This window comes from Zootoca vivipara, chromosome 5 (genome assembly GCF_965207765.1).
Source record: "Zootoca vivipara chromosome 5, rZooViv2.hap1.1, whole genome shotgun sequence".
Taxonomy (NCBI): Eukaryota; Metazoa; Chordata; class Lepidosauria; order Squamata; family Lacertidae; genus Zootoca; species Zootoca vivipara.
This window is the reverse complement of record NC_142588.1, coordinates 56,145,349-56,161,345: the sequence shown is the minus strand read 5'-3', so window position 1 is coordinate 56,161,345 and position 15,997 is coordinate 56,145,349. Positions and strand designations below refer to the sequence as shown.

Sequence of the window (15,997 nt, the reverse complement as noted above, 5' to 3'; positions counted from 1 at the left end):
GGAACGAACGAAAGGTCAAAGAGGTATTGCCCAATATCCTCCCTGGATAGGCGGGAGATAGGACCGACTTTAGCCAATGGAAGCGAGCGTGAATCGCAGGCTACCAATGGACATTGGCTCGGGGCGGCGCGAAAACCGTCAGCGGCCAATGAGTGACGTCCATGGGCGGGGCGGACAGAGCGGGAGCCGCAGGACCGAGTGTGCAGCCCGCAACGGACTCGGCGGTGCCATGGAGCTCGGGGCGGGCCGCGCGGCTGGGCCCGGGCAGCGCGGTGGGGCAGAGCCGGGCCGCCAGCTCCTCCTGCTGCTGGGCGGGGGCGACGGTGGAGGGTCGGGTTGGGCGTGGCCCTCGGGGGGTGGCGGGGAGGGTGGGACTGGAACGGACACGGAGGCCGGCCCGGAGCCGGAGTACGAGGCCCTCCCGCGGGGCTCCGCCGCCTCCACCCACATGCTCGCAGGGGCTGTGGCGGGGGTGCTGGAGCACAGCCTCATGTACCCAGTGGACTGTGTCAAGGTGAGAACGGGCGCCGAGCTGCTCTCGCGCCTCCGGGAGCAGGGCGGGTGCTGGCGGGAATCGAGGGGCGGGGATCTGAGACGAGACGCGGGAGTCACTGGGCAGGACCTGAGAGCGGTTAACCGGTACACGATCTTCATTAGTGTTGCACTTTAATCCGCATCACCGGACGGTCCGACTCGATCCGAATTTAGCAAAAAGGGGGGGAACAGTTGACAGAAAGGCGAAGGAGGTGTACCCCCGATGAATGTGATGGAGCTAACGACTTTGGGGAGGGATGGATCAAACACGTTCTTGGCTCTTTTGCTGGCTAATGGCAGAAGTGCCAACGAACGATCACTTGACAGGAGAGTTATGTGTTGCCACCAGTAGTTGACAAGAAGCAAGGTCGGTTTCCTTGATCACGTTTCAGGCCTTCACTTTTGCTGCCAAAGCGACCGACCTGGTTCCGGAAATATTTGGTCTCAGTCATGGGTCTGGGAGGAAGGGATAAGGTGTGTGTGGGGGGGGGTTACACATGGTAGAGCCTGGCAGGCAGGAAGGCCCCCTGGTGATCTGCAGACACCTGCAAAGGTCGCCTGTGAGCACCCATTTGTATGCAGCCACCAAATGCAGCTGAATGTCTCTGAAAGGAAGGAGTGTCTTGGGTTGGGAGAGCTGGGTGTGGAGTGGAGCACTTACTAGGCTAAGTCTCTTGGCATATCTAACCTGCTCCCCTCCCTGCGCTGGCAGACAAGGATGCAGAGCCTGCAACCGGAACCTGCTGCTCGCTACCGGAATGTGCTGGAGGCCCTGTGGCGGATCGTGCGGACTGAAGGGATCTGGCGACCCATGCGTGGATTGAACATCACAGCCACAGGGGCAGGCCCTGCTCATGCCTTGTATTTCGCCTGCTATGAAAAGTTGAAAAAGACACTTACCGACATTATCCATGCTGGGGGCAATAGTCACGTGGCCAACGGTATTGTCCCTTCTTGCCTCCTTGCCCCACCCTGAGGGTTCCTATGTTCCCAGCTAGGACTGTTAGTGAAATGAAGAACTGGATGCCTGGTTCTTTCTTACTGCTCTTATATTTAACTTTTGAATCCTGTTTACTATTGACATTCTTCCCTAATGTTGTGTTCTGCTTCACTCCAAGCATTATCTAACTCTGATAATTAGGAATGTAGGATTTGCCATTGACTTTTGAAAGGAATTTGTGAATGAGAAGGGATTGTGGGAACAAGATGGGACTGACAGCTGCAGTTTCCATCTGAGCAGACAGAAACTTTTTTTATTGTGAAGATAGTTTGAAATATTATAGAGAAATGGGTGTGTTGCTGTTTGTATTTCATTTTGACTTTATATAATGCTCTTTCTTTGAAGCAGCTGTCCCAGATATGTCCATGTTTGTATCTGCTCTTACATTTGTCCTTTTAGCATCCTCATTTTTGAGTGGGGAGAACCCCAAGCTTGTCGTAACGTGTTGTAGAGTCTGGTCTGCTTACATATACTTTTTCACACTAGCATGCTTCTGAGGCTCCTTCATCTTTGATAGTCTGGACAGATAATAGGAAGACCTAATTAGCTGGAGATCCTAGAATTTTGGAACTAACTCGTCTGACTCTGAAGCTTGTTGGATGTGTTAGCAGGACGGTGGCAGGATCCTAAATAGCTGCAAGACGATCTTGGCTCTTCATTGCTCTAGGAATTAAAGATGATAGATAACTTACAGTGCAATCCTAACCATGTTTACTCAGAAGTAAGTCCTATTTAGTTCAGTGGGACTTACTCCCAGGTAAGTGGAGTTAGGATTGCAGTCTTAAGTCTTCTGATTCCCCATCCCCCACCCCATTCCTTCCAATGTGGGTTGAGATTAATATGATAAATATTGCCTGCACTGGAGCCTTGAATATTTCTGATGTTCCCTTTCTGAAAACTAATGCTAACTTCTCAGTGAACTTTCATTCTCTCTTGGGGAGGGGGGGGCGTTCCTATTTGCTCACATACACTCCTCCGGTGCACATTCTGAGAGCTCCATAGGACAATGGCAGGTCTTCTTCCCACTTTTCACATGTAATAGTCCTTGTTTTGCAGGCGCAGCAGGCTGTGTGGCAACATTGCTTCATGATGCAGCCATGAACCCAGCAGAAGGTAATGTTGCTTCCCAGCAGTCCTGCAACTTTCATGCGGCTTGTGCTGCTCCATTCTTGTCACCAGGGGGTGCTTTCATGTTGCTTGTGATACAGTTCAGACATGGAGCCTTACCTGCGACAAGGGTCTTTGGATGTAGTGGGTGGGTGGTGGACAAGACTTTGGCTGAAGCAAAGAAGGTATTTGTGTGTCTGCCCTTGCTCTTGGTGTTGATAAATGACATAAAAACAATATTGCAACTTGTCTTTCATATTTGTGTTCCCTACATTGTGTAGGCAAAATCAGATCTCATTTCAGTAAACCCCGTTTTTTACTTGATGTCTCACAATTCCAGAATTGGGGCATTACTGTTTTTTCATGAGTTGTGGAGTTCTGCAGGATTTGCTGGGTGGGTAGATAGATCACACTGAGGCAAGTTTGAGGGACGCAGCGGCTCCTGAATCTATTAAAAGTGTTTACATAGTATGCACACTGTTCAGATCACTGCACTTAACTTATTTTTTCTTTGCTCTTCCCTGCCCTTCTCTCGTCTCCATGGCTGGGCTGCTACTGTCATCTTGTGATCAGTGGTAAAACAGAGAATGCAGATGTACAACTCTCCATACCAGCGAGCAACAGACTGTGTACGTGCTGTATGGTGCAATGAAGGGGCAGGAGCTTTCTACCGAAGCTACACCACTCAGCTGACTATGAACATCCCCTTCCAGGCCATCCACTTCATGGCATATGAATCTTTGCAGGAACACCTCAATCCTCACAGACAGTACAACCCTAGTTCCCATATGGTGGCAGGGGCTTGTGCAGGGGCCATTGCTGCTGCTGCCACCACCCCGTTGGACGTTTGCAAGACACTGCTGAATACCCAGGAGGCCCTGGCACTGAATACCAACATCAGTGGGCACATTACAGGCATGGCTCATGCATTCAGGACGGTGTACCGCGTGGGTGGGCTGACTGCCTATTTTCGAGGGGTACAGGCACGTGTCATTTACCAGATGCCCTCCACAGCCATTGCCTGGTCTGTGTATGAGTTCTTCAAATACTTCCTTACCAAGCGAAAGGAGGAGCGATTGGCCGGGAAGTGAAATGTGACTCCACCCGCTGGATTGGCTGGTGCCGGACTCAGATGACAAGCAAGCCTTTGGAATAACAATGCCGCCTCTTGCCTGCTGCTGCATTTTGCACAGCCCATCATCCTTCTCCCAAATGGATAGTACACAATGAGCAGCAGCTTGGCCTGCCCTTTTCTAGCCTGTCACCTAACATGCATCTCCCTTGCCCCAAAAGTTGTATTCCCTTAAAAGAGGTGGAGACTACCATGAGCTACCGTGAGCACATTGGAACTTGGGGTGGTGACCTGCATACCCTGACTGGGTTGCTGTTACGACTGCGTGGTGATGGAGGCAGGGGAAGTGTTAGCTGAGCTGTTGTCTAGTAGCACACACATAAACCTCATGCTCTCTGGGAAGGCTTTGATTGTTGTGGCCCTTGGCACCTCCAATAAAGTCTGCTTTATCGTCACAGCCCTTGTTTGCTCTTATCTCTTGCTCTCTTTTTAGCAGCTCTATAGGGCTTTGTTACAGGTAAGTTGGATCAACTTATAGCAGGACGGTCTAAATCAGGTATCCCCAAACTGCGGCCCTCCAGATGTTTTGGCCTACATCTCCCATGATCCCTAGCTAAGAGGACCAGTGGTCAGGGATGATGGGAATTGTAGTCCAAAACATCTGGAGGGGCGAAGTTTGGGGATGCCTGGTCTAAATTGTTTCCTCTTGTTGTGGTAGGTGGGAGAGTAGAAGTGAGATTAGTATCATATAATGCCGCATCTTGTATGACTAATATTGATCCATGAAGAACCAGCTTTCAATTGACATTAAACAGTATTTGGAGAGCATTTATGTTCTTACAGGATACCAGCACCAGGCAACTGACAGCTTTAGGTGATTCTTGTTCCTCCCATATATATTTCAGCGGTATTCTTACCTACCAGCATAGCTCAAACACACATTCTTATTAGTAGCAGGGGAAAAGATGCAGTGTCTGCCTCAGTCAGGTGTTTGTTCAACTGGCTTGCAGTGTGCTCCAGTAATATATATACTATGATGGAAAATACACAGGTGCATGTGTGCACATATGTAAAAAAAATAGTTCTTGTTCCTATTATCCTCTGTCACACCAGATAGAGTAGTAATATGAAAGAGTAGAGCCAGGCTGTAGTTTGAGAACAGGCAGACGGGTGATATTGGGGAACACCATTTATCCATCTGCATTCATTCTCTGCTTGCCTTGTCCTATGATGTTGGCCCCTCCTTTGAGTCTTGTCCACGGAAAGGTCCATGTTGCAGAAACTCCAAAAGTATGGCACTTATGTTCCAGGTAACTTTTTACTTGGAATGGCCAACAAGGTGACTGTCAATGGGCTTCATCTTGCTTCTTGGGGGGGGGGGAGAGTGTGGCCATCTTTCCTCCTACTCTTGATCCCAAGATTTGGAATGTGTAATTTAGGAAGAGGAAGAATACACAAATGAGGCGAATATAAACCTCTGACTGAGCCAGTGTCTTACTGAACAGCCTGTCTGCTTCCTATGTGTGCCTTTTGCAGCAAGGAAAGTGAAACCTCAAAACAATACATCTGTCCTCACTGGCTTATGATGGATGTAGCCAAATTTTAGATTTCCAAATGCATACTTTCTGTTGCATTAGGATTATGTGAGGGATGGAGAGAGAACTGATGTTTTAGAGCTTTGAATTTGAACCAAAAGGGCAAATAGATCTTATGTTCAAAATGCCTGTTCATACATGGTTTTGCTAGCTGTGCTTCTTGCTGACTTGACCTGTCTTGGAAGGGTAGACTTCGACAGGAAATTCTTCCTGGGAAAGAAAAGTTGACAAGGCGGCTCACCTGTTGCAGCAATGCAGAGGAGAGCCTGGTGCTCCCTGACTGGCATTTCCCCTCAATCTTTGAGGTGGTGTAAACATTAATTTTGAGAAAATTTTCTCTGTGGCCCAGTTCACATGTAATCCGAACCATGAATAAACAAGAATGCATAACATGCAGGTACAGGTGGGAAATCCTGCTGCCACACCCCTGAAACTAAACCATGGTTTGACTTACTGTTCTATCCAAGCCTGGTCTTCTGGCTTGTCTTCTGCAAGCAAACCACAATTGGTAAGCCAAGATCAACCCCTAGTTGCAGCTTGTGCATTGTCAGGAGCAAGACAAACCATGAACCTCAGTATGGACATAATGCTAAGTCAAGCCATGGCTTAGATCTGGGTAGCGGGGCAACAGGAAAAACACAGAGTACCTGCACACTAGTGGAATTCCTGGTGTGTGGCTTTTGCTAATTCTTTCAGGAAAACTATGGATGTGGCTTGGAATTTGTACATAATTTCTAAAAGTTATCAATCCCTCTTCCTGCAGCAGTGACTTAACAGGCAGAAACAGGAGCCAACTCTCCCCCGCCCCCAGTTAATGGGCATTGCCATTCAAATGGTGTGTGTGCGCATTGTGTCATGTGATCGATAGTATTTTATTCAGGTTGGCACCCCTGGGCAGAAATTTGGCTGGCAATGGGAGTCTCCCCCTCCCCCTTTTCCAGGGACTAAGGTAAATGGTGGGAAGGACTTTACCTGCTTAATTACTGACAGGCTGCTGCAAAAGACAGAAGAGTCCTGTCCAACAACGTTTTAGGGGGTAGAAGCATAGAATCATAGAGTAGAGTTGGAAGGGATCCCGAGTGTCATCTAGTCGAACCCCCTGCAATGCAAGAATCTCACCCACAGCTGTTCCTGGGTTGGCTGGAACCACCAACTTCTGGTTAATAGCCAGATGCACTGATCAATTGTATCACAGAGGTTTAAAGTCTGGGCATAGGGATGTGTGTCATTTGCCAACTGCCTCACAGCACACTCAGACTGTGATTCAGGCTTATGGGAGTGGCAACTGCCTCTTTTCCCATCACCCCAACTTCCTCAGGATCGCCAAGACCTAAAGAAAGGAAGCAAAGCGACTCCTACAGTAACTCACCACCAACTGAGTGATAAATAGATCCCTAAAAGTTTTTCCCCTGGTGGGCAGCAAATGCAATCTCTTTTTACCCATTGGACTTTTTACCTCAGGATCCCTTCCAACTCTGTGATTATATGACACACACACACACCCCAGCCCCTTCATTCCTTCAGTTAATATTGTGGGCAGCATTAAGCAAACTGCTGGTACAGTATCCGGGAGGTCTATTTGGATGCGCCCCCTGGTGGTTTATTCCTTGTTCACCAAACTTACTACTTTTTTCATTCTGTCTAATTCAGTGGCGGGCGGCTGGTGGTGCCCATCTGCAACAGGCAAGGAAGAAAGCAGGAAGCCGACAGTAGACAGAACCGAAGCCCCCCCAAAAAACCCTGTACTGTAGTTTTGTTCTCATCAGGCAGTGCTACGCTCTGGACCGGTTACAAGTGTGGAGGCAGCGCCCCATTGACCCTTAATGGAGCCGCCTCCCCTGTCTAACCTGACACCTTCGGCGCTAGGCTCTTGTTCCAGACTATTTTAACACGCCAAGGGCTCACCTCCGGCGGCTGCCGTTTATTCGGGGACGGGGCTCCTCTCACAGTCCCCGGGCTACAATCCGCAGGGTCTCTTGAGGGGCAAGCCGCCACAGCTCGCGCAGGTTCGAATCAGCTCCCCTTTGCTCAGCAGTTGCGTCCAGCCTTTCTAAGCAGTATAAATCTCTTCGCGGCCATTCATGTGCATAGAAGCCAACTCCTAGGGGCCGAGGGGGGTCTTCGCCCCCCATAAAATATTTGAAGAGGCTCTCTCCCCCAATGGATGGGTATTACTATTCAAATGTGTGCGTGCACCACATCATGTGATCGCTTATGCGGGTGGGGCTTACTCCCCCCTCCCCAAATACTTTATTCAATGTGGCACCCCTGTTCACGTGGGAAAAGACAACCCTGCTTTGAAGCAAGGAATGGGCGGACACACACTTCCGACGTGCCGTGTTATCGCTGGTTTCCCAGCACAGGCAGACAGAGAGGGGATTTCCTCGGCGGTGCCTTTGGCGAAGGCTACCCCATCTATTCTCGCAGCAAGTGAGGTAAAGATAACTCGAGGGCATCCCGGTGGGGCGGGGCCAAAGCACAATTTATGGCGAGGCATCTTTCAAGCATGTGCAGAGTACTTCCCCCCCCCAACTACTAAGTAACCCAGGCACATTTCTTCGCGTCAGGCAGCCTGAGTCACACAGCAGCTCTTTTCCTTTACGGGGGCGGGGGGGGGGATATACTGTACACTCTCTGCTTCTGCCACTTCCCAAGAGCCCCACTTCCCCACCTTCCTCGACCCTACGGCACCCCTTCCCGCCGCAGACTCAGGGCGGGGGCGGATCCGACATTGAACTGCGCCTCCTAATCCCCCGCTCGCCCCCCGGTATAAAAAAGGGGAACAAAACCGCAGTTCCCCCGCCCTCCCGGGCGCAGCGGGGGAGGCAGCGCGGGCCGTCAATCTCGCCCTTTGTCCGTGGCCCCCCTCGGCCCGCCTTTTGTCCCCCAATCCAATAAGCGCCGCTTCTCGGCCCCTTCCAGGCGCTTCCTTTCAGAGCCGGCCCGGCCGCCACAATAGGCCTCTCCGCGCCGCGCGCTGCCCCATTCAGCCCCTTGGCACCCTCTTCTCGCCCGGGACAAGGGGATTACAGCGGCCGGCTGGCCACCTATTAAAGGCCGGAGGGAAGGAGGAACCTCCGGCCGCGGGCAGGTACCCGGCCGCGCAGCTCGCCGTCTCGCGGCACCTCCATAGCGGCATCCAAATGATAGGGGAGCCGAGGCCACGGAGGCGCATGAGGCCTGGCGCCACAGGGAGGCGGAGGAGGGGAGTCGCCCCCGCCTCAGCACGACATTGGGCGGCCCTTCCAACGCCCATCGACGGGCTAACGGGCCTACCTTCTCCCTTCAAGAACCGGGAGCCTGCGGCCTACAGAGGTTGTAGGACTCCAACTCCCATCGTGCTCGAAGTTGATGGGAGTTGTAGTCCAGCCGCGTCTGGAGAGCCGCACGCTCCGCAGCCCTCGTGGCCTTCGAGCTTCTTGAAGCAGCTCAGGGTCCTGACAGGGCGGGTTTCCTTTGGGCTTGCCGACCCTCCGGAGGAACTGACTCCCGATTAAGTTACTCCGGATTACAAACCCCCCCCACACACACACACTTTTCGTGCCTCCAGGTTGCTGGAGGCGGCATGAATCTACCTCGGCTGGTGGGTTAGGATGAATAACTGTCCCACAGTTAGAAGATGCATGGATTTAAGGTGGACTCAGGGGAAAACGGGTGCCGTCTCAGGAAGAGAGGAGGAAGGAAGGAGAAGCTTCAGAGACAGCCGTTTATGATGGCAAAGCGGTTCTGTGGCTTCGACTTTTCCTGCAACACTTGCGCATTTTAGGTGCGCAGCGTGGTTAGTTTAAAACCTGCGCAACAGGAGAGGAACTCTACCTGAAAGGGACACTTATGCCAGAGGAGGAACCCAGACCTCGCACTCGCGCTCGCTCGCTCGACGGTCTCTCCCGCCCCGCCAGCGCGAAGCCTGCGATGGATATTGCACCTGGTTTATTGGATCCTTTAACTTCCTTGCAGCGGTGGCTACATCGATACACTTTTAAGATACAATAACAACAACAACAACAAAAGGAGGGTGGCTCGCGGCGGCTTCCACCCCGGCTTTGGCTTTGTACAAGCGAAGCTGCATTCTGGCAGAGCATGGCTTCCACCCGTTCCCGTTCCTGCTCGGCCTTGGCGCGGAGTCTCCAGCCCGTTCCCTAGGAGAGCTTTGGCTGCGGGCAGCTCCGCCGGGAGTGAGGGAAGAGAGTCCAAGGGGGAAGAGTGTCCAGCAGAGCCAGTGCCGCCGCGTGCAGGCGTGGCGATCGAGGCCGTTTAGCACCGGCTGGCTGTCGGCTGGCAAGGTGCTGAGGATGGAGGATGGAGCCGCGACCTGTGCTAGCGGCGCGCGGAGCACCTTCTTGCGTGGTCGGGTCTCCTCTTCGGGAGGAAGCGCCGCTTCTCCGGCTGCCCGCCTGCCTCGCCGGGCCCCAGCCAGCGACCGGGGACTGGGCTCGTGGCTCTGAACCGCGCTCGCTGCTCGATCTCTTCGTCTGCCGGGGCTACCAAGCTCGGATGCCCTGACTACAGGAAGGCCCCGCGGGACCCTGGTGCAGGGCCTGCGCGCCGCCCGCGAAGCCGCCCATGTTCATGTAGGGCCCCGCAGGCGGCTGCACCGACGGGCCCCCGCTGTTGGCCGCCGGGTAGCTGCAGCCGTAGCCGGCCCCGTAAGTAGCCGCGGGGGAACCGCCGTAGGCGTAGTTGGGGAAGCCATTATAAGGATAGGCGGCGGCGGCGTTGTAGGGCGCGCTGTAGGCCTGCGAGCCGCCCAGGCAGGGCTTGCCGTCCCTCACCAGCACGGGCACGGCCACCCTACGCGGTGGAGGCGGAGGCTGCTGCGACGGCGGAGGCATCCCCGCCGTCGGGCCTCCCAAGTCCAGGGCCTTGTCCTGCCGCTGCCGCTTGCACTTGTAGCGTCGGTTCTGGAACCAGATCTTCACCTGCGTGGACGTGAGCTTGAGGCTGCTGGCCAGCAACTCGCGCTCGGGGGCCGACAGGTAGCGCTGCTGCTGGAAGCGCCGCTCCAGCTCGAAAACCTGCGCTTGCGAGAAGAGCACCCGAGGCTTCCTCCGGCCGCGCGCCTTGGGTCGCTCCGACGACTCCTCCGTGGGCTCCTTCCCTGCAGAAGGAAACAACAGAGAGATACTCGAGTCAAGAACCGGGGGACTGCGGGCTGCGCTCGCTCGCGATACAAGGAACCAGTACAACACATTGACAGCCCCCATTATCACCTTGCAGAAACCTCATTTACTCGTAACTCGTTTCTCAAGCCAGATGAATAGATTATTTAAAGGGAGAGGAGAGAACACGTTGCGCAGGCACCAGGAAGGGCCGACATCTGTTTTCGTTTTCTTTTTTAATGCACCGAATGCCAGGTCACAACATAATTCCGTCGGTTTCTTACAGGGCACTCCTAGGCAGGTTAACCCAGAAGTAAGTCCCGCTCTGTTCAATGGGCCTTACGCCCAGGTTAAGGGTGCATATCACCGCAGCCTTAAAGGGCATAAAGACACAGCTGCAACAACAACCCCAAAACTCTTCTCCTGCAAAATAAGCCTGCAGCAGAAAAGCGCGCCTGTAATTCTATAGGCGGAGCACATTAGAAACACGGTTTGCAAAGTATTATTATTAGTAATAGTATTAATATTATTACATAGAAAGTTGAGCCTTCCGCAACGGAATATGGCCGCTGCTTCCCGGCCTTGAAAATGAAGGAGCAAGCGCCGCCTGGCATTCTGCAGATCAGCCAACTCGAGAAAAACTTGAGGGAGCGAAGTGTGTATTTTCCCCCTCTGTGCCACCAGGACTGCTTAAGGCAGCCCGAAGAAGCAAGGACTTGGGAAATGGATTTATGCCCATTTAGGAAGCAGACGGCAGTCTTTATGCTCCCCAAGATCCCGCAGTGCGAACACGATCTCCTCCCTTCCAGGGAGGGAGGGAGGCCAGGCCAGGCCCGTTACTGACTGACACCGCGCAAGCAAGAGCTTTGCTTGCAGCGCCTCGAACAAAACCTTGGCCCGAAGGATCCCCAAACTAGATCCTCTCGCGCTTTGACCATCCCTCGACCCACTCCACTCCATCTCACCCCGGGTGCTTTCCTCGAGGGGGCTTGGAGCCAGCGGCACCATCATTCCACCAAGGCGGCTCTCCTTGTTGCCAGACCACCAAGGCTGCGAGGCTGGGCCTCAGAGCGTTTCCTTGCCTCTGTTTTGGGATGTGGATGGCTCGGCGTGGCCAAACGAGTCGCCCCCTTTCTGCCTAAGTCTCCAGCTGAACCGAAGATGCTTCCTTGTAAGCCAGGTCCACAAGTAAGGGTCATTAGGATGCACTCCGAGGCAAACCTCCATTGGGGAAGCGGGACTAACTGAACTTTTACATCCGAGTCGAACAGGGCTGCAGTGTGACCACCCAATCCGGTGCATTTTACCCAACGGCGTCCCGTTGTGTTCAGGGAGGCTTACGCTCAGAGACGCGTAGAGCGGACAGCAGCCTAAGCACGTTTACTCGGAAGTAAGCCTTCAAAGTTCCACTTCGCTAAGCGACTTGGATTTGGAGGTGCCCAAGCACTTCTGAGCAGCGCTGAACCGTGCCGACGTGCTCCTGGAGACGCGGATGTCGCGTGTCCCACTTTCAGCACTTTCAGCATTTCACCCACTTCCCACCATTTGGCTGGAGAAACGGTGATTCCAAGCCACAGACGCGCAACCACGCTGCTATCCAGAAGGGAAAACTTTCGGAATTAGTTATCCTGGCAATGTGAAAGGACTTCGGCGCTGGCCTGGCCCTACGATTCCCCAATAAAACCTCCCTCTTGGGGTCCTGGTCCCGCTCTCGCTGGTACTCACCGGCTCCGGAATCCAGCGCCGTTTCTCCCTCTCGCGCCAGCGCCTTGGACTCGCAGGTGCCCCGCAGCACCGCCTGCACGTAGCTCCCTGGGGAAAGCCCCCCATCCGCGGCGCTCTTCCCCGTCGCCGCCATGGAGCTGAGGAAGCGCAGCTTCTCGTCGTCGTCCTCGTCGTCCTCCCCGTCGGAGAAGCTGCGGCACCCCAGCAGGCAGGAGGCAGCGGCGGCGACGGGGAAGGGCGGCTCGAGGGAGCCCCCGAGATTCTGCTGCTCCAGTTTCAGAATATCCTTGACCGAGAAGGGGGTGGAGGTGGCGGGGCTGGGGAGCATCATTGGGAGGGGGGACGGGTGCGTGGGAAAGAGGGAAGCGAGCCGGCTTGGGTGCAGGAGCGCCGCGCCCTGCCAGCCAAGCCCGGCTAAGGGGCGTCCATGCGAAGGGAAGGCTGCCGCTCTGCCTTTGCAGTCGCAGCCTCAGCGCCGACCAGCTGCAGCCTCTGGACTCGGAGCCGCCTCTGCGGCCAGGGCGGGCGCGGCGTCACGGCAAGGAGGGGCCGGGCTGGGGCGCGGGCTGCGCCCCCATTGGAAGGCGGGGGAGCCTTGAGCCGGCCCCCTGAGTGACACACACACACAGTCAGAGAGAGAGAGACCCTGCCGGAAAGAGAAATCTGCAGGCTGGCCTGGACAGGGAGGCTACGTGAGGCGCCCACGCCGTCGGGTCACACAGGTTGGCGCACAGCCGCCGGGGCGCGAGGAGGCGGAGAAAAATCCGCGCCACGGAGGAGTCCGAACCGAGGTAGCCCACAACCCCCCCCCCCATGGCTAGGCAACCCCCCTCCCGCCTTTCCCTGGACAACAGCGCTGACACTGTCTTCCCTTCCTGTGGTTCCGGATCTAACTCCATCTCGTCCCTTAGGGACTTACCACTCGCGGGTTTTTCTTTTATAAACTTCGGAGGAACTGAAAGAAAAGGAACTCCCTGGGGAAAGGGCCCAAGAGGAAACTCGCCTTTCTTGGGACAAATGGGACCAAGGAAACGCGGGAAGGTGCTTGTGTGTGCGCGCGCAGGGTGCTTGGAGTGAGCTGTCCTGTCGCGGGGCGCAATAAATATAGGGACAGGGCCAAGGCAGTCTGTCCAATTTAACATTCAACATCCGCTTGGCAATTGGCCTGTGGAGTGAGCGCCAATCTCTTCCGGCGGTCACCTGCCTGCGATGAGATGCAGGTATTTCGCATACCTTTGACAAGACAAACCCTAGGACGCAGCTGCTTGCCAGTACCAATGTGGTCGTAGGACAAGATATGCATGATTGTACCGGTAGTAGTAGTAGTACGGTAGTAGTAATAGGTAGCAGTAATAGTAGTAATAGGTAGAAATAATAGTAGGCTAGTAATAGGAAGCAGTAATATCCAGAGGCGAGTATTATTGCAATGTGTTGTTATGGCCACCAGCTTAGGTGGCTTATATAACTCATAGATATAAAACAGCCTGCGAAAGCGGCACCTCAAAGCTAAGCTCGTGATCTTACGTACTGGGATATTATTATTATTATTATTATTATTATTATTATTATTATTATTATTATTATTTCTTGCTCCTATTATGTGCCTGTGGTTAGATAAAAGGGCTCTTGAGTTTCGTTTTTTCCTCCTACATCTTAATTTTCTTTATTTCTTCTTATAGTGACTCCCCGGGGACACTCGCGAGGAAAATGGGTGCGTTTTTCTTGGGCTCCGGCGAGCGCTTCTGTCTGTCTTTCACGGAACCCAAAAGAAGGTAGACCACTTTGGCTCTTCCGGGGAGCACTCTTAAAATAAAATAAAAGCGATCGAAAGGGTTTCGTGATTAGTGTCAACGACCGTTTCTGAAATTCGTGCGAAGCTCCTTCACTGTCCCTAAGCGCCGGCCCCTCCGTCCTCTCTGGGGAATAGTAACAGGGGTGGCAAAGGCAGCGTAGGGAGGCTCTGCCGGAGAGCCCGGTAAGGGGTGTGTGTTAATTGTTCCCAAGCTCTGTTCTCCCCCCACAAACAAACATAAGAAGCCAGCAAGTCCCTGCTCCTGATTTTTTTTTGGGGGGGGGGGACTGCAGAGCACTGTAAGTAGTGCGGTAATCCGGTGGAAATTCCCCTACCACGCAAGAACAGATTAAAGAAGGCTTTTATCTTTTATTAGGGGGCTCTTGGGCAAGGGGTTTCCCCTCGAGGGTGGCCTCTGCTCGGATAAGCTAAGAGGTTTCAATCCGAGAGAGTTAATGTTCCCGTTGAAACCAACGGATTTTAATGTGCCCTCTTGTTTTCAGGCGGTGGTCGCTTAGTCAATGCAACCATCGATGTAGCATTTATACCGGTATTTGGTGTCTGTACAATATAAAAAGAAGACACTCTTTCTATTGTACGAGGTTTGCGACTGCCTCGGTTTTTGCCAGCCTGTCAGAAATTTTGTTATGAGGCAAGGAGGCTTCCATTTGTGTGTTCTGCTGGAGCCCAAGAAACGCCGAAGATCCTCGTTCGTTTAGGGACTGAAAGAATTAGAGATGAATGTGTGGAACAGATTTTTCAAGGCAAAAAAATAAAAATGGAACGTTGACTAAACAATTCCTCTAAATAGAACTGATGCAAATAAATAAGGAAAAGCTTGCAGTGCGATTAGTTTAAGGTTAAATTAGTTTACTGCAAGGTTGCATATTTCTGTTATTTCTTCATTATAAACGTTTATTGCAAAACTTGTAGATATTACTATCGGAAAAGGAAAAACTTTAGCATTTACGTGTCCTCGGACTGCAATTTTGTACATACTCGACGGGGGAGTGTCTCCTAACTGAACTCAATGGCGTTTACTTCTGAGTAGACGAACTAACCAGGAGACACCGGCACAGCAATCTGCACCTACCTTTTATCCGCAACGCATTATTGTGAAAGCCAACGGGATCAACTCTCGAGCCAGATATTTCCTGACAATTTAGATTCGCTGCTTGGGCGGCAGCTCGAGGAATACCAAGTTCAGCTGAACAACAGCGCGATTTCCTTTTCAGTAAACAGGCCTAGGATCGGCTGTAAATCTACAGCAGCACATTGAGTGAGAAAACAGCCTATTTCACGTGACAAGTTACAAAGCCCTTTCAACTGGTTGCAGCAAAAGCAAAAGTACCCCGTGGACCTTAAATACGGGAATACTTTCATTGTGGCCAAAAACTTTATGGGACTTGGGTCTTCATCACAGAGACGCCCATGAAGCAGGTCGCCTAAGCCGATAGCGGTGTGTGTGTGTACTGTGGATACAAAAATAAATAAATGCTTGTGGTTTTTATTATTATTAACCTACAGGCACACAACAAAAGACTTGACAATGCAAAACAGCAGATGTGTCAAAGCAAGCACAGCGAATACATCGTTGGCATGTGGCCTTAGGAGGGGGGCCTGGCCGTCAATGGGCCCGCGGGCCGGAGAATGTTAGCTGTCTCTGGGCATCAGGCCTTGGTGAAATTAATACACTATCCAACCAGCTTGATTGTGCCTGGTGATGATGGTGTAAAATGATTTTACTCTATCAATTGACACCTCATTCAGAGCATCTAATTAATTTCTGAAGCCAAGTGACCACTTACGAGATGGTCCACAGCGTCAAATTAGCTAATTAAATTCGATTATTCCATCTTTATGCCGGGATCAACATTTGAAGCGTTGTCGTCAGTATGTGGAGATCCTTGAGGTTTTCCACAACATTTTCGTGGGGATTTAAACGCTCTCCCCGGTTTGAGGATGTTACCCTTTAGTATTTGGATTGTGTCCGTTCGTTCTCTTGCGCGGGGACTGACCCATCTGGCTCAAGCCAATAGCAGCGGGGCATTGTTGGCAGACGACAGAAGGCAG

At 52.6% G+C, this 15,997-nt stretch overlaps 2 protein-coding genes and 1 long non-coding RNA gene across 3 annotated transcripts; 2 read left to right on the top strand and 1 right to left on the bottom strand.

Annotated features, from left to right (window-relative positions):
• The first annotated feature begins 106 nt into the window (after window positions 1-106).
• On the top strand, window positions 107-4,168 carry SLC25A28 (solute carrier family 25 member 28). The gene is made up of 4 exons (XM_035132976.3): window positions 107-514; window positions 1,247-1,475; window positions 2,591-2,647; window positions 3,215-4,168. The coding sequence occupies exons 1-4, from the start codon at window positions 107-109 to the stop codon at window positions 3,730-3,732; spliced, it is 1,212 nt and encodes a 403-aa protein (XP_034988867.3). The 3' UTR covers window positions 3,733-4,168.
• Window positions 4,169-9,221: 5,053 nt separating this feature from the next.
• Window positions 9,222-12,631, bottom strand: NKX2-3 (NK2 homeobox 3). The gene is made up of 2 exons (XM_035132975.3): window positions 12,133-12,631; window positions 9,222-10,406 (listed from the first exon to the last, which is right to left on the bottom strand). Exons 1-2 carry the CDS (start codon window positions 12,461-12,463, stop codon window positions 9,790-9,792), a joined length of 948 nt encoding a protein of 315 aa, XP_034988866.1. The 5' UTR covers window positions 12,464-12,631; the 3' UTR covers window positions 9,222-9,789.
• A 146-nt stretch (window positions 12,632-12,777) lies between these two features.
• Window positions 12,778-15,427, top strand: LOC148685685 (uncharacterized). Its single transcript, XR_015950250.1, has 2 exons — window positions 12,778-12,923; window positions 13,812-15,427. It is a non-coding gene; the product is annotated as an uncharacterized LOC148685685 (long non-coding RNA).
• Window positions 15,428-15,997: the final 570 nt, after the last annotated feature.

Bases quoted from the DNA above. Each gene is read 5' to 3' on its own strand.
- SLC25A28 (XM_035132976.3), top strand. From the start codon at position 107: ATGGACATTGGCTCGGGGCGGCGCGAAAACCGTCAGCGGCCAATGAGT. The intron at 515-1,246 runs GTGAGAACGGGC...CTGCGCTGGCAG, and splicing joins ACCCAGTGGACTGTGTCAAG to ACAAGGATGCAGAGCCTGCA. The intron at 1,476-2,590 runs GTATTGTCCCTT...CTTGTTTTGCAG, and splicing joins CAATAGTCACGTGGCCAACG to GCGCAGCAGGCTGTGTGGCA.
- NKX2-3 (XM_035132975.3), bottom strand. From the start codon at position 12,463: ATGATGCTCCCCAGCCCCGCCACCTCCACCCCCTTCTCGGTCAAGGAT. The intron at 10,407-12,132 runs GTGAGTACCAGC...TTCCTTCTGCAG, and splicing joins GGCGCTGGATTCCGGAGCCG to GGAAGGAGCCCACGGAGGAG.